Source organism: the organism of the source record quoted next, unplaced genomic scaffold (assembly GCF_019419815.1).
Source record: "Pyrus x bretschneideri cultivar Hongxiangsu unplaced genomic scaffold, Pyrus_bretschneideri_v1 Contig76, whole genome shotgun sequence".
Classification (NCBI taxonomy): Eukaryota; Viridiplantae; Streptophyta; class Magnoliopsida; order Rosales; family Rosaceae; genus Pyrus; species Pyrus x bretschneideri.
The window spans coordinates 179,399-203,166 of NW_025999816.1; the positions used below are offsets into that span (position 1 = coordinate 179,399).

The 23,768-nt window shown below is 37.0% G+C and overlaps 3 protein-coding genes across 7 annotated transcripts; 1 reads left to right on the top strand and 2 right to left on the bottom strand.

Moving 5' to 3' along the window:
• Nucleotides 1-2,615: 2,615 nt before the first annotated feature.
• On the bottom strand, nt 2,616-4,864 carry LOC103961788 (protein RGF1 INDUCIBLE TRANSCRIPTION FACTOR 1). Of its 3 annotated transcripts, none has more exons than XM_048574962.1 (6): nt 4,703-4,864; nt 4,433-4,516; nt 4,091-4,309; nt 3,735-3,950; nt 3,144-3,438; nt 2,616-3,019 (listed from the first exon to the last, which is right to left on the bottom strand). In XM_048574962.1, the coding sequence occupies exons 2-6, from the start codon at nt 4,433-4,435 to the stop codon at nt 2,949-2,951; spliced, it is 804 nt and encodes a 267-aa protein (XP_048430919.1). In that variant the 5' UTR covers nt 4,436-4,516; nt 4,703-4,864; the 3' UTR covers nt 2,616-2,948. The 3 variants fall into 3 exon arrangements, with proteins under 3 accessions (XP_048430919.1, XP_048430920.1, XP_009372671.2); XM_048574963.1 differs by having other exon boundaries at nt 4,433-4,543; nt 4,703-4,861; XM_009374396.3 differs by having other exon boundaries at nt 2,616-3,438.
• A 5,175-nt stretch (nt 4,865-10,039) lies between these two features.
• Nucleotides 10,040-13,305, top strand: LOC103961787. 2 transcript variants are annotated; one of them, XM_048574880.1, is made up of 2 exons: nt 10,040-10,550; nt 12,696-13,305. In XM_048574880.1, the coding sequence occupies exons 1-2, from the start codon at nt 10,172-10,174 to the stop codon at nt 13,208-13,210; spliced, it is 894 nt and encodes a 297-aa protein (XP_048430837.1). In that variant the 5' UTR covers nt 10,040-10,171; the 3' UTR covers nt 13,211-13,305. The 2 variants fall into 2 exon arrangements, with proteins under 2 accessions (XP_048430837.1, XP_048430836.1); XM_048574879.1 differs by having other exon boundaries at nt 10,072-10,550; nt 12,690-13,305.
• Nucleotides 13,306-17,950: 4,645 nt separating this feature from the next.
• On the bottom strand, nt 17,951-23,618 carry LOC103961786 (squamosa promoter-binding-like protein 14). Of its 2 annotated transcripts, none has more exons than XM_009374392.3 (11): nt 23,060-23,618; nt 22,114-22,732; nt 21,807-22,000; nt 20,891-21,729; nt 20,690-20,764; nt 20,454-20,561; nt 20,252-20,369; nt 19,619-19,754; nt 19,397-19,541; nt 18,714-19,310; nt 17,951-18,507 (listed from the first exon to the last, which is right to left on the bottom strand). In XM_009374392.3, exons 2-11 carry the CDS (start codon nt 22,698-22,700, stop codon nt 18,079-18,081), a joined length of 3,228 nt encoding a protein of 1,075 aa, XP_009372667.2. In that variant the 5' UTR covers nt 22,701-22,732; nt 23,060-23,618; the 3' UTR covers nt 17,951-18,078. The 2 variants fall into 2 exon arrangements, with proteins under 2 accessions (XP_009372667.2, XP_048430844.1); XM_048574887.1 differs by lacking the exon at nt 23,060-23,618 and adding an exon at nt 22,836-22,965.
• Nucleotides 23,619-23,768: the final 150 nt, after the last annotated feature.

A 23,768-nucleotide genomic window follows, 5' to 3' on the forward strand; every position in this document is an offset into this window, starting at 1 on the left:
AGGAAAAAAAAAAAAAAGCAAAGTTGGGCCTTTTTGAATCATTATAAATGGGCCTATGGAATTGGGTAGCTGTTATAACAAACAAGACTGGTCCGGATCAGTTTTGTAAGTTGAAGGTTTTGCATTCGATCCAGGCTTTGAAATATTTATCAGATTTATTTTTTAATTGGGTTCGTCCTGATTACCGATCCACCAGTTTTTATGCTTCCCCCTACATATGAGATATGTTGAACTAAGACAAAAATGGAGTTTCGGAATATGAGGCGACACAGATTTAATTTCGGAGGACAAATAAATTAAGACGAAATAGAGTTTTTAGAGCATTATTAAAAACAATTGAATATTTTGTTTTTGGATAATTGAAGAAAACTTTGGAACGAGAAGGGCAAGGTAAAGGTGCTTTGAATATTCAAATGTAATGAAAGAAGTAAAGTAAAGAAAAGGAAGAAATGACCCCCCATTATCCACAGTTAGACGCACTCGCATAAACTCCACCCCACTATACTATCTAAGTTCACACACCCTCATTAGTACTGTATGTAGATGCGCCCAGGGCGAGAAGCTGCATGCTTATTATGATCATCCGCATCTTGAGGATAGGCTACACTAGAATGCTGCTTTGGTGCTATCTCCAAGTCAAATAATCTCTTAAAAATATAATGTTTAGATGATTTACTCAATTGGAAAATCGTAAGAAAACCATGTTATTATTGGAATAAAATAATAATAATAATAGCAATAACAAAACACGCGGTTGAATTTGTCCCAAGGGCCAAGAGGCAAGAGTCGTACACCCACACGGAAGGAGCAGGTGTGTGTGAGACTAGTGTACAACAAGAGGATAGAAACGGGCCCACACAACTCCAAAGTTATGGATGGGATGCTACGCGTCCACTCGGCAGCAGTGATGAATCAAACGTGGCCGTCCTTTATCACCACGACCACTGACTCGCTCCAAACGCCTCCTATTGAGTATTCAATTCTAAAATTTAACAAACCGACAGAACAGCAGCAGCGTCTCATCTCAATCTCTTCTCCTGAGCTGCCACCATTTCACATATGTTTTTGTCTTCGCTTCCTCATATATTTTCTTTCTTTCTTTCCTTCTTTATATTTTCCAGTTTATGAAATAAATAAATTAAGGATTTGTGGAATATATTGATAAGAGATAAAAAGGGGAGGACATGGATGGAATGGAAGGCCCAAGAAACGAGTGGATGAGACATGAGAGGTCAGATTCTTCACGGCAATCGCTAATCCACTTGTTTCTACATTATTTTATTTTTTTTAATTATTCACATTCCTATTCATTTCCCCATATTATTCAATTATTAATTATTCAATCAATGAAAGTGCAATGAGGGAGTTTTCAGTGGGATCGTAATATGGGATAGTACAACATATGTTATTATATAAATTGTAGAATATATATGTTAAAAAGTTAATAGCTTAAAAAATAAAAATTTTCCTACTCATATAAAAACACGTGATATACCATCCGTATTCTAATCACAATAAAAAAATTTCTCAAGCGCGAGGGGAGAGAGAGTACTTGTGTGTAGCAAATTAGCAATCCTTTTCTTTATCCTTGTCCTCGTCCTTATGGATGGTGGTGTGGGGTTTACGTGTCCACCAAGCTTTTCGCTTTCTTTTGTTTTCCATGATAGCAAATTAGCATTAGCAACTTCCCTCATCTCATCTTCCCAATGTCCAAAACTCCATCATTGTCATCCCAATTAACTATTCATTTCCACTTAAACAATCTATCAGACCTAATTACCATTTTAGATTGATGAATGAGCTGCATCCAGTATAAATATAATTACATTTTATCTTTATTATGATATCTCATTTTTTAAATGACAACTTGTTAAATCAGACGTGATATAAGATGCACAAAAAATAAAATAAAAAAGAGACATCGATGATCCGTTATATTTGCACACAAATTCATCTCCATCCAGCATCAAATCATCAAAAAATACTTCGTCTGCAAATCCTACCATGCATGATCTCTTATTTTCGTCATCCGTCAAGATTCTAAATTGAAAATTAATTTAGTTAAACATCTTTAATTTCAATTTTTAAAAAAGACATCTGTGGGCAATTCAGAAGGAGCATCTTAATCAAGTAACACAACGTTAATTTTACGTACTTGTAGACGCAAAATGGCATAACTCATCATCTAATCACCCTATCGTTTGACATTAAAATAATGTAAAATCACCCTATGCGTTTGTTAATTAGGTGAAGATAAAATTAAACCCAGAATCTCGAGTCTACAAAATACTAGTCTTTAGAATATAGAGACCAAGGGCAAGACAATTCGTTTGGCTAAAACGTGACTATTTTCCAAGGAATATCGAATTGTAACCCTAGAAAATAGTTTTTATTTTTTCAAAAATAGAAGTAGTCAATTTTATAACGAGAATATGTATGTAAGGTGCCATACTTGTTGGCACATTCGCACTTGCCGTCATATTCCATATTCACCATTAATCCACCATGAAATGAATTAAATATCTCAACCGTCTGTCCTAGTGCAATGATATATATATATTTTTCTCTCTAATTTCTTTCTAGGAGAATAAACAAAAAATGGCATGACATATTGGTTTAACATAAAAGCACCACCTATATGCACAAAATATGTTCCGTTACTGTACATGTCATAAATACCTACAAACATAAACACACACAAATATACAATGCCACTCAAACTCGACCATGATTTTGTTTTTCCAACTAGGAAGGAACCCACAATATTCTGTACAGGCCTAAGAGGGTTGTAGCTAGCAGCTGTTGTATGTATCCTACGGTTTCTTCTGATCCATTTACAAACTCGAATCCCGGACAGAGACTGATGGATTACGGGACCATCAACCTTTTCCGTTCCGTTCCGTTCCTTCCCCCGGAGCTAATAATTAAAAAGCCATGCTACTTCTCCATCACCTACTATTTCTATACTTGATTCTTGATATGTTCCCTCTATTTGATCTCACTTTCATACTAAAACTACCTGTATGTTGATGACGATGATTCACTATATAAACATATGTGTATGTATCCATATATATATTTATGTACTTTAATCACGTAGTGGGAATGGGAATCTGATCAAAAGGGTGCGCGATGAGGTATACCCTTACGTCTTCTGGCATTGTGGTGGTTGTAAAGGGGAGAAGTGGATGGAGAAAGATTGGCAGTGCCCTCCTCATCACCCGAACTTGAGGTAGTCCTCTCCCCCCCACGACTCCCACGCTCGTAATTAAGTGCATTGCCATTCATGAGACGGTTGAACATATGCATTGTCTTCGTTATCTTCTTTGGAGTTGTTGATTCATCTGATTCTGACCCGCCATAGAAACCATCCCTGCCGTGCTTTGTCCTCATCACTGCAAATGTGAGCTCTCGGTCACCCCGCATTATTCCTCCAAGCTACAAATACCAAACGAAAATTAATAGCGATTTTACTCAAATAAAAATCACAGAAATTGTTCAACCCCAATGCTTAGCACTAAGCCGGTCAAGTATCTATACCCTGTAGAGAAATGATAACAGGGGAAGAAAGCAGGGGGTTCAAACTAGTTCTCGATCCAATGTGATTCCAAAGAAATTAACCATTCAACAAGCAAATGAAGAACGAGAACGCTGAGCAATGCACTTATGCAAATGAAAAGATAATAAATTTTACAAAGAGATGCCGCATTGATGACGAAAAGATAAAAGGATACCTTGCAACCCAAAGAGCAGAACCTAAAGGAGTCGAGGAGGCTTCTGCAGCAAATCTCACAAGTGTTGGTGACTCCCTTTCCGGGCCTTGGCTGCGGCCTCTCATTCAAAAACACAATCTTTGCGCTGTTGATGATGTACGTCTGCACGCACGATATGTCTATGTACTTCTGAATCTCATTCACTCTCACCACATCATGGTAGGACGACCGTCTTATCTACAGACATGAACCCAAACAAAAACCACCCACGCCACACATGAAATCACAATCTACAATCAACTCTTAACACTCTACGGTAATCAACAACAACGAAAACGGGGAAATTAACAAGAAATTAAGGCAACGAAGGAAGGAACCTGGACAACGCGATGATCTTTGTGATGGATCAAACAGTAAGGGCAGATAGCATCTCCCATGCAATCCAAGCAGAACATGTTGCATTCACTCTTGTTGGAATCGCCGTGAATCTCACAATGGACGAAGTAGTGTGCTCTCAGCATTGGTTTTAACCACGCCGGACAAATCGAATCATCTTCGTCCCTCCCAATTCGCCCTATCGGTACAATTGAACTCACCTGATTCATATGAACCAACGACCCAATGAGGACTTGATTAACTGAAACTACTAAGCAAATTGAGCAATGCCGTGTAATTGTAATTAATCAAATAAATGATAAGTTCAGATATTGAATTAGTACCATGTCTCTCTTCTCTTGTGTTTTTGCTCTCTATCTTCTTCTTCTTCTTCTTTCTCTTGCTGATTGTCGATAGGCACTCTGAATCTGAAAATCTTAGATTAAGATTGAATCCTTCCGAAAAACACAAATTAAGAAAACAAAAACCAAACAAAAACAAACAAATTAAATTGAATTAAATACACATTAACCGCACAGAAACAAAAAGCTCTGAAAAAAGAAAACGATTAACATAGAATATGCAGAGAGACGATTACGATAGAGAAATGAGACCTTAGAACTTGAAGGCAGGTAGGCAGGCGTTCTGAAATCGGTAGTGGGTAGAGAGAGCTTGAACAAAGGAGAAGTAGGACTAGCACTGCAAGGCTTCCGGGACTGGTACTTCTTCTTGGGTAAGACACGAGGCGACCGCTCTTACACAAGTACGCCAAACTAGACTATATATATATATATATATATATATATATATATATATATATATCCATCTATATGTATATATCTACATATAGTTATATCTTAAAAATATAAATCACCAGACAATGGGAAACAAACCAGGTGCTTTATTAGTCTAATTAGAAAGAGTAGTATTATTTATACCATATTTTCATACCATTTTAGATGGTATTTAATGTAGACAACTATTTGAATTAATCATATTTTTAAATTTAGTTCATTATTTAATAAACTAATAATTAAGAAAAACTAGTTAGTTAAATAATGATTGTGGTATACAAGAAGTATTTCTCCATTCTTTCCTTAGTTCAAATGATGTGGATGTCCACATCAGATACCACTAAAGTAGTATAGAAATACGATATAAAAATATAATATTTTTTAGACTTTTAATATTAATTTTTTTGTCAATATTATAAAATTTTAAATACTATTGCTGTTTACCGTCTTTTCATATATATTATTAAAGTTCAGATATTTAATTATGTCTCCCGTTCTGAGATAGTTTCTCTAGCATTTCACTTATTCTAATTGCTATCAAATTAATAAGACGGTCGCTCAAAATCCTGCTTTTATAAATTAATTAATTTTATTTCAAAAAATAAAAAAATAATAAGGAAAGTTAAAATTGAAAAGGAGGAGCTGGACAGAGGAAAGGAAAACGTGCCCACATTTGGTTAACAAACGAATGTATCGACGTTCAGTGGATTTGAAGGCATACATGCATGATCCATCGCAACATATTCCTCTTTTACTACCCGTCCGATCACTCCATCTGTTTGTGCATTAACCGTTCGATTGACTGGTAAAAGTGGGCCCTCGTTATACGGATGTTTGATTTCAACGCCGCCACGCAACAACTGCATGACGTTCGGCTGTATCCGGCCCGGTCCCAACTCCAAACTTTCTTCTGTGGGGTAGTCAAAGTAAGTAGAATTTTTAACACAAGTATATTATGTGTCATCCTTTAAATGAAATGAAATTTGAGAGAAACCCTCTTTTCATAATACCATAACACTTAAAATAATTAATCACGTTCACAGCACACTGAAACAAATCTTCAAAACATGAACCTAGACTACAAGATTTAAGATTCTCTTTCCTTCTTTTATTTTAATTTAAAGCATGTGCAATTTACGATTTTACATGTTATTTATTTTACTTGTAATTTACTTTTCTACATCTTTTTCTTTTCTTTTTCTTTTTTTTTGTTTAAATATTTTTATTTAAACAATTAAAGAAATAGAGAAATAAACTGCCAGTAAGTAGGTTTTTTTTTTTTTGTCAAACGAAATATTTGTTAAATTAGATATTAAATTAAAAAGTCAACGGGATTTGAATTCATGCCGTAATATAAGGACGATGCTCCTTTCCACCACTGTGGTAAATGGTCACTTCCAATTTCAATTTTTCTTTAAATTAAATGATTTATTGTAGGGGGTCTAATTATAGGAGTAGGATTCTCTCCTCTCTTTTTTTCCCTCTCCTTCTATTTGAATAGTCATGGTTAAGCCACGTCAATATCTTATATTAATTTTTTATAGAAAGAAAAAAGATAAAATAGAGAATGTGAGAGAAGGGGATGAAAGGGGATGGAAAGAGGAAGAGAGAATTATAGTCCCTAATTATAAAGAATGTTTAGAATAATGAATGATTGTATCTTTTTCTTGTAGATATGTATATATATATACAGACACGCGCGCAAATGAACGGCTGCGAGCCTGCGAGCCTGCGAGCCTGCGAGCTAAAGTCATAGAAAAGAAGAGTAATGAGGTAACCGCCATTACTCGTGGCTCCAGTAGCATCTAGGGACATTATTTGTGATTGTGATACACGACCATTAATCTTTCTTTGCAAACCTTATCTATACTTTATATATAATTGACACACAGAAAGATTCCAATCAATTTAGGTGGGCTAACTCTTCTAGCTTAGGAGGGCTAGCCAAACAAACTAAAACCCAACAAAATAAATGGTTTTATTTGGTTTGATTTTGTTATGTCCGTTCGATTTATCAAACCAATCCAAATTGGAAGAGTTGGTCAATTTTGATTTTACAACAGTGAATTAACCAGATCAACCCCTTATTTATATATATAATTATTATTGACATTTCAAATATCTAAGTTTGCACTCCTCATAAGAGTATATATTCTTTCTAATTACAAAATGTTTGAAATACACAATCAGATTTAAAAAAAAAAAAAAAAACTTATGCTAATTTTTTTATTGCCCTTTTGATGGTACTTTAAGTTTTGAGTAATGAGATTAAAGTTATGAGATTGTAAATTTATGTTATGAAGTTATTAGGAAAAAAATAAATGAAATCTCAAATTTACATTTCATCTGAAGTAGAATTCATATTCACATCTCCTAGAGATGTAAATGTGGTTTTTCCAACTCAAATCAGTATGTCTTCACTAAAGATGCTTTGAGCAAATCTCTTTAAATGAGTAAGAGATATTCTTATTTTATTAATGAGTAATTAAAATATTGATAAAAAAATTAAAAAAAAAAAGTTAGACTAACTAAATAAAAAGAGTATCTCATTTCGAGATGTTATTTATAAAATGCCTTGACGAATTGGTATCACACACACATTAAAAGATTAAGACCATGACGCATTTTGTTTCATCCGCTCATGTAGAATTTGAAAGAGTTTTAATTTGTTTGATTGTTTGTATTGCTCAAACCTCCTCAATATTCAATATGGATTTCTTTCAATCCAAATAACATTTTTTAGGTTTCCTTACTCAATTCTAAGAATAAACCTTTCAGAAGACTAATTACAAATTTACAAAATGAGACTCAAATAACACACAAAGGCCCAAACACCCAAGTTACTATCATCTACAAATCAGGCCCAAAATCAAGTCCAAATACCTAGCCATTTGTCGCTGACCAAGTAAAAGTAAAATAGTTGGGCTTATTTAATTTAACCCAAATAAAACAAAAGAATTGTTATTAGCACTTTAAAATTTTCATTCTACACTTTTCACAAGTGTAATTTTCTTATCAATTATAGAAAGTTTGAAGCGCAAAATGAGATTTTTGAAGTGCGAATAATAATTCTCATAATACAACAGACAATTAAACTTATAACTATTCTAACCATACAATTTAGAATTGAGCAAACTGTAATTCCTCGATTAGTTTTATCTCAGGCAAGTCTAGACTACATGACATGAGTGCATGTACATAACAAATTTATTTAAGCAGGTCCCTAATTGTGAGTGACATTCTTTTCTATCAAATGCGCAAAATACAAGCTTAAACTCAACAATTGCATCCAAAAATTTATACAAATGTAAGAATTGCCAATTTTACCCTAACAATATCGTTACATGGCAATTTCTTCTACTCAAATTATAACACATGTATTTGGTTTTACCTAATTAATATACTCCAGAAATAAAATAATATCAATGTTGTCGTCCACTTATATTATAACAAGTAAAATGATAACACCTTGTAGCGTTATGCCTGATACGCACAAAACTTTCTCCTAAGAATGTTACTTGTAAGGATGATTAAGCTTCAGTTCTTAGTTTTTTCCCGTGTTGGATAAGGATCAAAAGAATTGTGATCGATCTGTTGGGAGAGTGGGCAAGTACTAACAAATAGTGACTACTGTAACTCAAGAGAAACATACTGGCTGCTGCCTGCTGGAATAAAGTTGTGATATATGGCTTAAAGTCTTATAGATACAACGTATCAAGGAATATCGTGTTTTTCTTAATTAATTTGTAGTTTCGTTTGTGTATTTCTTGGTGTAAAGGGTAGATGGAAAGGGAGTACTATCAATGGCCCAATGGGAATCACTTGAAAAACAGAGACTAATAATTGGGGCATCACCCACTCCACCAAGAAATTGAAAAAACGAAGCATCCTTTTTTAATATTTGTCGTAAGATGCTCTACAAACCAACAAGCAAAATACATAAGAGATGCGAATAATTAAAGAAAGGTATTAGGGAGATCACATTTATGTACTATATTGTTCATTATATGATATAGCAAGTTAGTTAACGAGTTGATTTCATTGGATGTTTATTCTATACATTATTTACTAAATCATATGATATACTAATGTGGTAAAAAAAAATGTAGTTTCGCTAGCATTACTGCTAATTAAAAGGAGATCAAGAAACAAAATTTTCCTTGATTTCCCCTTGTATCGAATATTACAACTCTACTTTTATTGGGTCGATGGGGATCATATTTCTAGTTGGTTGGGACAAGAAAGTCGAAGATCCCCGCGGAAAAGCTAACTAATCACATGCAAATTGCCCGCGACTAAAGTTTATAAAGACACACCTTGACTTTGGTGCGGCGGTATCTTCTTTTTCCATAGCTAAGTGCACAACTGTTTTTTGCCCTGCATCACTTTACTCATTTTTCATTTCTTGGTGACCTTGAGACTTAAATAGTGCCATCTTCAACTACACAATTTTTTTTAATTTTAATTATTTGATTAAGGTTACGTTAGTTTCATGTACAACATGTTTCATGTAGGGCAAATGGAGTGGCTCACAGGATTGCCCAACAGAGCCTTCGAAATCGGGGGCTCTCATTTTGGATGGATGAATGTCATTGCTCATGGATTAAATTGTATTCAAAACGAGCTCGTTGTTGCAGATGTTATCCCTTGATTTTAAGTTTTGCCTTCTTTCCGACATCAATGGTCTTTGTTTAAAAAGTACGTGGATCTCTTTTCTTTTCTCTAGGCTTTTTTACCATATAATTTTACTTAGATAAGATTTTTTTCGAGATCCTTTCTTATGCCACATGCTCTGCTATATACGCTTTGATTAATTTATGAAAGAAATACCATTTTCTCTATATAAAATATATAAAAAAAATCCATTAAAAGGTAATAAAATTAATATGTAATAAAATTAATTAATTAAACGATTTCTCGATTTTATGGCTTTTATGCCCAGATGACTCTTGAACAAGAGCTAAAAACTATAATTCACGTTGCAAGGTGAACCCCAAACAATGCAGCCTTAATCCTCAATCTTGGTCCCCCATCGTTAAATTACTTTATGAGTGTAAATAGATGTATATTTGAAAAAGATGACAAACGTTTCTTTTATTTAGTAGCAAAATTCTTTCAATGTGTCTAAGTACGTGGCATCTTCTTTCAACATGGTTCGCCAAAATAGTGTTAACTTTTTTAGCATAAATACTCTCCTTGTGTTTTGTAATTTGCACCACCAAATAACAAGCTAGCTAGCCAGAGACCATTGGTCGACCAGCTGCAGAGGGGAGAGAAAAGAAACCAACCATGATGATAAGCAATAAACCCCCGAGGAAGACAACTTTTCTCCTCAAGAGGTCAGAATCAACTCCCCCCCAATCCCAACCCACAAATTTAGATAATATTGTCCCTAGAAATAACAAGTCTCCTTTGCTCGAATTCCCCACATCTCAGCTGATATTTGGGGAAGAGAGACTTCATTTCGGTCATCCACAACACCCCCTGTCCCCAGTGATCCTGCCCGACCTCTTCACCTGCGCAGGCTGCAAGGAGGACGGCGCCGGCAAGAGGTTCATTTGTCAACTATGTCAATTTCAGCTGCATGATTTTTGTGCCTTGGCTCCTCCAGCTCTAAAGAACCATCCCTTCCACATCCAACACCAACTTGTTTTCTATTCTAAAGCAGGTAATTCATTCATAACCTACGTCACTCTCACAATCAATTGTCATGCATATACATATATATATTTTTTCAAAAAAAATGAAGACATTCTCTTAACCATTAGATTTGACTTTAATGAAATCCTGTGGTTGAGATTACATGGCCTGTGATTTAATCTCAGCCACAAAATTTCATTAAAGTCAAATATAATGGTCAAAAGGGTGTTCTCATTTTTTTTGAAAAATGGGGATCCCTTCCCGGGCCTGTATATATATATATATGATAGGGAATTTACTACACATGCAAACGGGCTAAAAACTCTTATAATACTTGCAAGAATGATAAGGTTATTGTAGTATAAACGGATCTTGCAAGGTCGTTCTCCACAGAGATTATTAAATAATTCAAAGCAAACCACATTCCAATTAATTATTGTAAAACAGAAATTTGAGATGATTGATTTTTATGACCTAATTTAATAAAACGAATTTAATTAGTAAAAATAAAACAATGTACAATATTAAAGCTGAAAGGAACAGAAAACAGTTTTGGAAAAATCAAATTAAAAAAGCACTAGGGATTCGCCGTCACCATAACAATCCTATATAGTTCTCTCAATTACTTATACATGCATATTTTGAAGGTTAGGTTTTCCTAATATATGCCTACTTGGACCCCCAACATAGAGCGTATATCAAACATGCAATCCGTCTGTGGTATTCAGATCAAATCTAAACATGCATGACTCATTAAGTTTTGTGAAACCTTTTGAAAAACCGTACAACCCTTAAGATGTGGTATTCATCCTAAGTGAACTTGCACATATCAATCACAAGAAGCCTTCGTCAATTTCAGGGACCGACCTCCGACCATAATTGCATCAAATTACTTTTCTAAACATCCTAATGGTGATCAAGCATCAAGACAATTAGATAGTTTAAACCAGTGATTAATAATTCGAAAACCTGCATGCATATAATCATAAGCAAATCGAAGAGAAACTACATATTCTTGCTAAGGCTCATGGCCTCACCCTAGCAAAAAGAGAATTAGTTACACATATTCATAATTAAAATCATAGAAAATATTATTAAGAATGAAAGGAACGAAAACACCTTAAAGTAGAAAATCTCCAAGAACCCTAGCAATTCTCTCCAACTCCAAAGTTGCATAAAAGAAAGCCTAGTCAAAACTAAGAACGGCAAAGCAATATATTTGCTAAGCCATCGCACAAACCCTAAAACATAGGTCCTTTATTCCAACTAGGAAACTAAATAATAATAAAATATCTTAGAAAATAAAGCCCTAATTAAACTAGGAAAATCTGCATAGAAACTGTCCAGCCACGCTGTAGCCTCAAATCTCCTCCAAATCCGGCCTATAATAGATTGTTTTGAAGATCAGGGCCTTCTGAACACATCTCCAGAAGTCCATGAACTCATCTGAGGTCATATTGGGCTCCAAAAACGCAAGTGAAACCCCAAACGTCATTATTCCAGCACTGCGCATTGCTCCTTTATTTTATTGCCAGAAAATCATCACTTGGTACAAAAATCTGATATTTTGATACGACCAAGCTAAGTGACTCACGATCGTCCTTCAATTGGAATTACTCCAAAATTCGTCCATTTGACTATGTTTTACTCTAGAAGAAGTCGAAAGTCCTATATTGAAAATATAATTCAAAGTATCAAAATTATTCTAAAATATTAACCAAAATATACTAAGAATAGGGTAAAATATATAATATGAAATTGACTCATCAATATACATACATATATATATACATACATATATATATACATACATATATATATATACATACATATATATATACATACATATATATATACACATACATATATATATACATACATATATATATATACATACATATATATACACACACATATATATATATATATATATATATATCAAAATTCTCTTGAAACAAATCCAAACTACTGGCTACTCGTACGTTACACGGATGCGACAAGTGTTATCTTACCAAACTATATATTTTGCTTAGCAATATATAGAAGACTCTGAATTGTTTACGGGTTAGATGCTGACATTCTAATTAATACATACACATACGTATTTAATACATTCACATACTATTTCCTTTTATGCAATACCGCACTGAAGAAAAATGTCATTTAGTTAAGGGAGGAATTGCACAATGCAAGTGCGATATTTGTCACAAGCCAAGCAAAGGTTATGCTTTCAGATGCAGCGCATGCAGCTTCCAGATGCATCCTTGCTGTGCGATGCTGTCATCAGAAATAAACCTCCAGACTCACCCACATACCCTAAGACTTTTACCAGCAGCAGCAGCAAGTGGTACTGGTAGTAGTGGCGGAGATTTTTCTACTAGGAGTTTTGTTTGTGGGGAGTGCAGGAGGAGGAGGTCGGGCAGGGTTTACCACTGCACGGTGTGCGATTACCATCTGCATGCAGTGTGCGCTAAGAACATGATAAATGGGTTGCAAGAGAACGGCCTCAAGGGACGTGAAAAGCCGAGTGTGTTAGGGACTGCTGCTCGCCTCGCGTCTCAAGTTGTCACTGAATTCGTCGGCGGCATCATTGAGGGGCTTGGGGAAAGTGTTGCTGAAGTCTTGGTTCAAGATATTGCCAGGTCAGGAAGACCAAATGCCCGCCGATCATCCAATTCTCCTGACTGATTAACAATATGTTTGTTCTTGGGCATATGCGCATATTCATGAAGTTCTCCACTTTAAGACTCTATATTTATGAATTACCAAATGTATTTATGATATATATATGTACATACATATATATATATATATATATGATGGGTTAATTATTATATATCACCGTAAGTAGCTGATCTGCTCAAACATATAATGATATACATATATACAGGAAACCTTTAAGGTAAGGGATTCTTATTTTTTTTAATAAAAATAGGGATTAGTTGTGGAGTTCACACCACATCAAACTTTAACAATTTGAACCATCTATTTTTCAAGTTGCACCTCTTAGATCACCCTTGCAAAATATTACCCAAATCGGAAATGTTTAAGACATCTAATTGAGTTCGAAGAAATTAACGAATATTTTGTTATATAAAAAACAATGAAATTTTATCTTGATAATTAAATAGATAAATGGTTTCGGATTGAATTGAATTTTTGTAAGGATGATCTATAAAATGAAACTTACAAAATAGACGGTTTGGATCGTTGAAATTCGATGTGGAGTGGGTCCCACACCTAATCCCCATTTTTTGAAAAAAAATGGGGATCCCCTTGCATAAAGGACCTGCATATATACATATACAGACACTTTAGGAAAAAAAAAAAAAGGGATTAGTGCAAGTGGCCATTTACCACAGTGGTGGAAAGATGTTGAGCCCTTGCATGACGACATGTGACACACCCCGATCCAAAAATTGGGGCGTGCTGACCGTCACTTGAAGGTGACATAGCCAAGTGCACAATGCGGAAGTAAAAGAGTGAAAATACGAGAAAAATAAAGTCAACAAGATAATTTACAATAAAAAAAATCAGTGAGTGATAGTGACAAACATGGAAGGAGAAATGTAAAGTAAAAGTTCAAGTGTCCTAGGTGCAGTCCAGAATAAACAAACAGTACACAAGTGATAACTAGAAAATCCTACATGAAGGGTGCTCTGTCAGAAATGCCTCGATGCCTCTTTCGTCACCCACGTCCTCCCTACCTAAAACCTGGAGGGGCGCAAAACAAAAAACGTGAGTGGGAAAAAACAACGTTTGTTTTTCAAACCATTTCAATATCAAGTAATAACCCCTCTTTATAAAACCTGTATACTTTCCAGAAAATATTATACGTTCTCGTATATCAAATCATGCTAAAACGATAAAGCTCAATATGCCATGCCAGAATATGCCGCGTCAGAATATCCAAACAAATAGTATAAGCATCAAGCAGGTGAGATAATACAAATCATAATATGCCAGTAATATCAGTACGTCAGCCGGAGTCACCTAAAGTGACTTGTACGGTTGAAACTATAGCTCCTCAACCATTATCCTACACACGAGTCGGAACCACTTATATTGGTTTGTACGACAGGCTGGTGTATATAAATACACTCAATGCTACGATCATGTGAAGGTTGTGCGATGTATCGCGGGTCACCTACGAGTCGGAACCACCTATAGTGGTATGTACAACAAGCTGGCACCTGCCTTGGATCCAAGGTGAGCGTATGGTGCAAGAGGTGAACGATCACGTGAAGGTTAGGCCCTACTCTGGCGGAGCACAATCACCGAGGTGCAAGAATATATGTTATAACTCAATCTCATCAACACCACATCTATCACTAACAACGTATTCACTTGACTTGCCTGAGCGTCTGCGGCACCAAAACACAACCAACACAATCACAATAAGAATATCGACGATATTCGACATGGCATTTCAATTATTAAACCATTAAAACGTAATTTCTGGAAAGATATCAATTAATATATATATATATATACTGAAAACAAAAGCCCACTCACTGATACGTAGACGGGTCGTAAGCCCCAAGCCTCGCGTGGCTGCGCTCGTCCTCTAGGTAGTCCTCACCTATATGCGAAACAACTATAAAACCATCAAATTAACGCACATAACCAACCTTAGATAATAACTTCTCATACATTGCTCAAATGAGGTGTTTGAATATACCAACAGACTCTACTCAACCTCACGAACATCCCCATATTTTTAAAATAATTTTCTAACCTCCCACGCGCCGCCATGCGCCGGCCAAAGCACAGCCACACGCGTCAGCCACACGCGGGCACGTGTCTGGCACGCATGTGAAACCCTAACGGCATTAGGAAATATTCCGTTAAAACCCTAACAGACGTTAACGGCCGTTACCTGACACCATTAGAATATTCCGTTAACTCTGACGGAATATTCACCTCCTTCTCCGGTGAGCCTCGCAGATCGTCGTCGTCTGCAACTTGAATTTTCATCAGAAACTAGAAAAACTTCAAACCTTAATATCTTCTTCATTTCTCAACCAAATTCCATGAAATTTGTACCAAAATGAAGCTTACAACGAGTACAACAAAACCTTACCACTTTGGGGACCTTAAACCAACGAAATCTCGCCGGAGAAACCTCGATATTCCGACCAAACCTGCAACTGGATGAACTTAAGCTTCCTAACGTCCAAAACACTTCAAAATTACTCTCCAAACTTCGTGAAGATGTCCTAAAGCTCCCTATAACCTTAGAAACTTCTAAAAACCTCACAATCACGTGTGCATGAACAATGCACCAAAACTGGGCTCTCGGGTTTTCGAAGGTCTCACGTCCTAAAAATGGTATGGATGAGTTCCTGGGCTTGCAAGGAGTCCAAAACTAACCTTCAAACCTTCGATCCGTTCGTGGAAAGTTAGTTTGAAGTTCGTCCGTACACTTGCAAAGGAAATGGAAGGAAAATGGAAGAAAGTCCAAGGGAGAAGGAAGTCACGGGTGTGTGTGCGTGGGTGTGTGGGTGTGTGGTCCAGATGGCAGCCCACCATCCAAAAACAAAACAGACCAAACACCCTACAACACAAATTAACATCCAGGGGCGAAATCGTCATTTCACACCTACGGTACAAATAATTCGGGACGGGATGTCACAATATGGGTTCGAACTCCGTCAGTGATTGATCTAAAAAAAAAAAACAAAAACAAAAAAAGAATTAGTTGTGGGCCCACACCACATTAAACTTCAACACTCCGAACCATTTATTTTTCAAGTTGCACTTCATAGATCATCTTTACAAAATAGCCAAATCGGAAATATTTTAGGCATCTAATTGAGTCCAAAGAAATTGATGAATTGAGTTTAAAGAAACATTGAAATTTCATCGTGACAATTAAATGACAAATGGTTTTGAATTGAATTAAATTTTTTATATGGAGGAACAACTTCATGAGAGGCCGGAACTCGCACTATTGTACCTAAAACAGAATATGATACGGTATTTGACAATACAAAACTTATTTATTTCAATGTTTTTTCCAATCCTTTTTGGCCCTAGAATGTAAAGATCCTCAATCACGTGATTTTCTACAATTGCTCTAGAATATGAAGAATATTATTGGTGACACGCCATTTAGTTTAAAAATTGATCTCCTAACATTATCCATCATATAAATAGGGTTTAGGGATGCACGTATATATAACTAAGTAGTTATTTAATTGTTACAGATGTGAAAACATAAACATTTTCTTCTCCCGCTCAAATTCATATCCAAGTTTAAAAATGTCTCACCGTAATTTAGATATATTTAGCTTAAAGAATCCTACCATTCTCTTAGTTGAACTAAATTGCAGCAATTTTGGATGCAAAATACGGAATACGGGTGAAGGCAACAAAGAAATGTTTATTGGGGTTTCACGGAATATGGAAAATCATGCATCAACACAACAGCTGGTTTTCACAAATCAATTATGGATGCACTTGCTGCTTGCTAGGAGGACGGGAGGATGCTCGATCGTGTAGCAAATAGCAATGCAAAACCCTTCACAAGACCATAAACAATGTTACAGGAGTCCCATGTGAAATGCCAAACCGCAAACCCTTGGAGCTCACATTTCCTCAGCCACTGACACACACCATCACCATCGTCTACATATTTTTCTCTCTCAAATCTTCAACTTGGGAGATCCCTTCCCACCGTGAATTTAGCAATTAGCACATGATTTAGAAACCAATAAATCCCATGTATACGCTGAGCTCCAACACAAAAGAGACAACATCTTTATCGTCTGTTAAATAATATCCATCTCCGAAATTTACACCCGAAAAATAAAATTATATAAAATCTCCAAAGCTAAAAATACACCACCTGGGAGCTGCCTCTTTATCTTAAATAAACTCCAATCAAATTTTCTAATGTCTGTCATTCAATGAAATTGATCTTCCCGTGATTGATCCTTCACCAATACATCAACTCTCCGGTGAACGAACTTGGGCAGGCTTATATCTCTCTATACTAGATAGAAATCCGGAAGGGGAGACCCACATCCACATATATCATTAACATCTAATTTTGGTATAACTGCTTTTTTTTTTCATCCACTTTCACTTCTTCCTTCTTTATGGGTCTCCGACATTTTCCCTTCATCCTACTTTCCATGAATATTTTTACAATCTGCCCATCTCCATGGATCATCGATTCATCTTATCCAACATTATACACGGGTGGGGGTCTCACGGGCGGAAGAGTTTCTACGTTCAAAGGGGAGAAAGACAGAAAATTCACCTATTTCACAACGCAAATGAGCAAAAGGAAGAGCATAACCCAAGACTATACACATCTCGGGTCAGTTGGAGATAAACATGCAGTATCTGAATCATCAAATACCTGAGCCTGATTCAGAATCACTTCCTTATGAGGTCCGCCATCACCCCCTAGGCTTCCTCTTGAATGCCGCTAAAGCAAAAATCCTCCCTTCTTCCAGAATTGCATCATCCCAATCAAGCTAATCTGGAAAGTGCACGTTGACCTGCAGTTTGTTCCTATTTCTTAATCACTACTTATCCTATAAAGATTAAATTGTGCCGTAACCCAAATTCTCCCACTTGAAAGGAGCAACTAAGCCAATATCAGGTAAGCCCCTCAAGAACAAGCAGACACATACACAAACAGCAGCTATGGCAAGCATAGAATGAATGAAGGGACGCTGAAGCAAGCCTTGAGCACCGGGAACCCTCCTAGTGTACTTTGTTGCTGCAATTGCACACTTGGTACACGATCTACTACCTTGTCTGAATTGGGTACTTGTCCTGTGCTCCAGTTCCATACTCATCTGATGTTGATCTCTCTCATCTCCAATTGTGACAGTAATCTGACTATTTCTTCTGTCAGCAAGCTTTCGAGCCACCAAGTTGTTATAAGAGTAATTATTCCTCATCAAAGCATAAGCATACGGAGACTGCCCATTAGCATCCAAAAGAGACTTCCAGCAGTTCAATCCAATCTAGAGGGAAAGAGTGAAACAAAAGGTTCAAAAAAAATATGTCAAAGGTTAAAAAAAAATCTGTCAGCATACTTGTAAGACTGGTACCAAGTTTTATAGCAACCATTAGAAAAGCACACCAATATCTATAAATTGGAATAAGCACAAAGTCCAAACTCCAAAAAATTTTATAGACGAGTCACGAGCATGCCAACAATTATTTTTACCTCCAGCGGGTCATTTGTCAAAGCATCAATCATGTCATCTGTACTTGACATACAAGCAGCCAAATGAAGAGGGGTCATGCCACCAGGTCCAGCAAGATTAGGTGGAAAAATATAACGCTTGTCACTGTCACTGTTGACCGTAGAATAATTAATGAGCAAGTCAACCATCTTCCTGCACCTCCTTTTTACTGCCCGGTTCAGAAGCTGCATGTCTGACAGCATAACCAATCCTCCCGACAGCGCATCACTGTCGAAATTTCTTTCAAATAGTATGTCTAGAAGTGTTTCAACCAAAGCACAAAAGTCTTTCTCGACAGTGAATGTGAGTAAAAATTTGAAACGGCTGAGTGCATAATGAGGCTCTTGAAGCATGGAACATATCCTTTTTCTTTGGAAGAGCCATCCAAGCTCATTCAAAAAGTGTAGGACTTCATCCCTTGATGTCGGCCGCCCATAATCATTACTTCCAGCTACTGATATTACATCACATACTTTCGCCTCAGCATCAAACACTGACTCAAGGACCTTCAATTCTCTGCAGATTGTAGCATCAGCTATTATCACTGGAAAACTGTTGCCCTTAAAACCATTTTCCACCTGTTCATATTAGCAAACATCAATACAACACAAACTTTTCTACATCAATTTCCAAAACAAACCAACTGTTCCTTAAAGAGTTTTACCTCTATGAAACAGCGACCAAGAACACCAGGAGATGCATCATGAATTTGGAAACTACCTAAGTCTATCTCATCATACGTCATTCCACGATATGCTGAACCAGTAGCTTCCTTTGACATGTAACCACCCATATATGTGCAATGAATCCTGCATGACCGGAAACTTTAGAAACAGAGACAAGGAATTTACAGAAGAATCTTCACACAAAAGCAAATTGTACTAACCTGGTGCCAAGATTATTCAAATTTCTACCCCTTAACAGAAGAGAGGTTTCTTGCCCACCCACGACAGCCAAAGGGGACAAAGAGATCAACTCTGGAGAACTACATGATCTCCAAGCTTTGCATGTACGAATTTTTCCTGAAAAATTATGCCACGCAAACAAAATTCAAGAGAAAATTACAAGGCAATATGCCAATGACACACAAGTCATACTTAGAAGCAGCTGAAGAAAAACTTGTTGAAGAAGTGTTATTATCGCATAAGAGCTACTAGAAATAAGTAGAAATCACACTTCAAGAGCTCCAAAAACGTAACAGTTGAAATGATATGGAATTAAAGAATATCACAATACGAGGATAAGTTAAAGATGACCAAAAGAATTCTTTCGGCCTAATAAATTGAGAATGAAACGCAAAAAGGTAAAAGAAACTTTCAGAAATTATCTCCTGATATCCTTTTCAAAACCACAAGTGGAAGCACTGGCAAAAAAAAAATTGAAAATATAAAGTGGAAGCACACTGGTAAATTAACAGACAGTAGGGTGCTTTTTAAAACAAAAAACACAAGCACCTTATTGAAAATCAATCACAAAGAATATCAGTAACCAAAAGCCACCACTACTGATCAGTACTTACCATCTTTGTGTGATGCTAATTGCCTGCCTGTATTAACCAAAAACCTCCCACTTCTCCAAAAATCAGAATCTGAACTCTCAACCAAAGAACTGACACGCTGAACCAGGTTTTCTTCAAGCTGAAAAAAATACGCACACCTTACAAGTGGTCAGCAAAAATACAATGAAAAGATTGCTGATCAGCACTAAAAAAATTCACTCACTTGCTCCCACGAAGCAGATGGCATTGATACATAAATTGATAGAACGACACAACCAGGCCTTATGTAGCTCTCCATTTCAGATGGACTGCTGGAAAGCCAATTGAATATCTAGAACAGAGCAATAAACATTGTAAGAATTCCTCTCCCCCCCCCAAGTAAAGCTGTACAAACTACAATGTTGTCTTGACAATTCATACGAAAGGGAGCGATTAAAACAAGAACCATAAACTCCTAACCTGTGTCCGCAATGTCCCTGGTAAATGACTTGGATCTTTATCAAAGAGCTTAAATAATATCCTTCCGGTGTGATCCTGTCAGAGAACAAAACAATCAATTCAATCCCGCAATCAATATAGACTAATAACATCCAACAGATGCGTACAGACGTGAAATAATCAAAGAACAGAATAAAACAATAGGTAGTAAGTCAACAGTACCTGCACATCAGAATTCAAACTAGAAGGTGAATGGTCCGAACCAGAAGAAGTATAGCCAGGTTGGTTAGGAAAGTTTTGAATGGAGCTCGCTTCAGCTCCCCTATTTGATCCTCTAAAAAGATCAAAAGGCATGTTACTGCCACAAGTCCAGCTAGTGTCAGGGTTTCCACTGCCCTCTTTGCTTACCGGCAACTTGTCAGACTTAACAATTTCTGCCAAACTCTTCAGTGGAAACAGTGTTTGCACAACAGGAGGGGAAGATGAAGGAGACCTATCCTCAGTGGGATTACTACTGTCAGAAGAGAAATACTTTCTAGAAGAAGCCAGTTTTGGCGGGCTGTCATTCTCAGGTGAGGAGCTAAATAGCTGTAAGGGTAAATTAACTCGAGCTTCTTGAACTTGGCAGTCTGAATCTTCCATGGGAGACTGGTAACTAGTGCTACTTCTCTCTCCCCCGGCTGAATGAATCTCTTGTGGAGGTATCTTGTGCAAATTGGGTTCAGCTGCCTGGTCAGAGCAGGTCAACTTAGTTTTCTCACTGTCACTGCTCTGGCTGCACTTTTGAGATAACATTGCGTGAGCTTCAGGAGCAGATGTTGCTAGAGTAGCTGATAGTACAGTAAGCAAGTCCATGGTTGATACAGATGCCCTTCCATTCAATTTGTTTTGAAGATCTAAAGAAAGCAGTTCAGAAGCTTTCCTAGTCAAACTTCCAAGATTAGGCAACTTGGCAGCAAGGTCTGCTGACAAAGGTAACGAATTTATCTTACTAAGAACCCGAAGGAGCTGCTCTCTGTCCAACACTGATGAGCCATTGATATTTCTGACATCATTTTTCCCTACAAATTTTAATGCAGAAATTTAGTACCTGATCAAAGGAAATACAAGATCGTGAACTCAAGAATAATCTTGTTACCTTGAGGACGAGCTATAGCAGCTAGCAAGTTGACGATATCGCTATTTCCAATGATTTTGTTATCCCCATCTCCTGGGAGAGTGAGCCGTGAAGTAACATCCTCTGGTTGGGTTTTCCTTCTTCTCCGGTTATGCCCCGCAAGTCTCCGTCTACAACTCCTCTTCCCCTCATCAAACTCTGAAAGGTGGTGAAACCTGCAACAACAAACAATGATTTTGATATGATTTCAGAGCTAGGACAATCACTAAAAAGGGAGGGAAATGAAGATGAGAAACCAAAAAACTAATAATTTGTTAAACAAAATGACCTGCTGCACTGCTGGCAGAATCTCTGCATCTGCTTGGCAACAAGGGCTCTGGTGGATTTACTGTGAACCTCACAGACTTTATGTCGGCGATGGTAGTCCTTGGCATTTGACAGATCTTCCTTACAGTTATCAACTTGGCACATAGGGTAGTTGCCATTCCCATTCCCTGGAGATCCAGACCGGACCCTTTTATTGGGCCTGGGCACAGGCTCCTCCACAGAGGTGAAACCACCGGCGAGATTCAGCTGAAGGCTCTCGTCATCTTCATCTTCTGCCGTGTCCTTCACAGGCCCAGAAGCTTCCTCTTTGTTCCTCTGCTCTGTTGTGGAAGTAGTGCCCAGATGCATCATCCTGGAGTCCAGCGGCTTGGCAACAAATCTGACAGTGTCCCAGTCCCAAACGTGAGGATTCCAGTCGTTGCCGGGGTTTGTGAAGCGCGGCTGCTGCGAGTAGGGGTGTTGATAATTGGGGCCCTGGTAAGGGAAATCGCGCTTCCTCCCCATGACCGGCGAATCACAAAACCGGCCCGAAAGCGTCTGGTGAATGTAAATTGGAGCAGCAACTTGGCCGCCGGCGTTTTCCATCATAGATTCAAGACAAACCAAAACACACACAAAATCTAAGCAAGCACAAAAATTGGATAAAGTCAATTATTTACTGCTTTACAACAAATCGATCAAAACTCAAAAAATAAAAAATAAAAAGATGCAAAAAGCATGAACCTTATTCAAAAGAACAAATCATTTCAAGTCATGTAAGCAAGTTTCACACAAAGCTTGAGTACTGCGCAAATAATCATTTTCGAGTTAATTTTATTTTTAATTTTGTGAATTTGGTTCCAGTTGAAAAAGAAATACATGTGCGGGTCGGCGAATAAAAAGCGAAAAGATTGCTCGATACACAACCGGAAAAAATTAAAAAAAAAATAGTAAAAAGAATTGCGTACCTTCACAGAAATCTAGAATCCATCCACATCCACATCCGTTTCACCCAAAAGTCTTCACTTTGTCCGGGGATTAATCCAACCCAAACCAAGCCGGAGTATACTCCGACGTCCGATCTGAATACTTGAGACTCCGGTCGCCGATGGTCAGAGACAAATCTCACATGTCATCGAATTGACTTACATCAACAGCGAAGAAGGTCTTCTCCCGTAAATCCCAGTTGAAATGAAACGACAGACAGACAGACTGATTCTGCGTCTTCGTCGGCGTCGGCGGCTGCTTCCAATAACAAAACCGCATCTAAAACCAAACCGTTATCAGCAGTTCTGAAACAACGTTTGCAGATCCAACTGATGAAAGCAAACCCTCTCTTCTCTTTCTCTCTCTTAATTTTTCTTTTACTTTTCCTCTCTAGAGACTCCAAGTCGTCCCCACCAGCTTAAGCTTGTAAGTTGTAACAACACCTTTTTTCTTTCTTTCTGTGAATGGCAACAATCGTAAATTCGAGTGAGATTGGGGTGGTATTGGAGGCCGCTCAAAGCAGCAAACGAAGAATCCAAGACCTTTCCTTGCTTGCTTCCACCTATACAATACCACTATATAATATTATATTATACTATAATATATGTACAAAATAAATGTACTAATGTACTATCACACTGTTATATTACTATTTTTCTCAATAAATTTAATATAACTGTTAGAGGTAAA

Bases quoted from the DNA above. Each gene is read 5' to 3' on its own strand.
- LOC103961786 (XM_009374392.3), bottom strand. From the start codon at position 22,700: ATGATGGAAAACGCCGGCGGCCAAGTTGCTGCTCCAATTTACATTCAC. The intron at 21,730-21,806 runs GTAACAAGATTA...TAAAATTTGTAG, and splicing joins TGCTATAGCTCGTCCTCAAG to GGAAAAATGATGTCAGAAAT. The intron at 19,542-19,618 runs GTTAGTACAATT...CCGGTCATGCAG, and splicing joins TTGAATAATCTTGGCACCAG to GATTCATTGCACATATATGG.
- LOC103961788 (XM_048574962.1), bottom strand. The intron at 3,951-4,090 runs GTTCCTTCCTTC...TCATGTCTGTAG, and splicing joins AAGATCATCGCGTTGTCCAG to ATAAGACGGTCGTCCTACCA. The intron at 3,020-3,143 runs GTATACCTCATC...ATCAACATACAG, and splicing joins CAATGCCAGAAGACGTAAGG to GTAGTTTTAGTATGAAAGTG.
- LOC103961787 (XM_048574879.1), top strand. From the start codon at position 10,172: ATGATGATAAGCAATAAACCCCCGAGGAAGACAACTTTTCTCCTCAAG. The intron at 10,551-12,689 runs GTAATTCATTCA...AATGTCATTTAG, and splicing joins TGTTTTCTATTCTAAAGCAG to TTAAGGGAGGAATTGCACAA.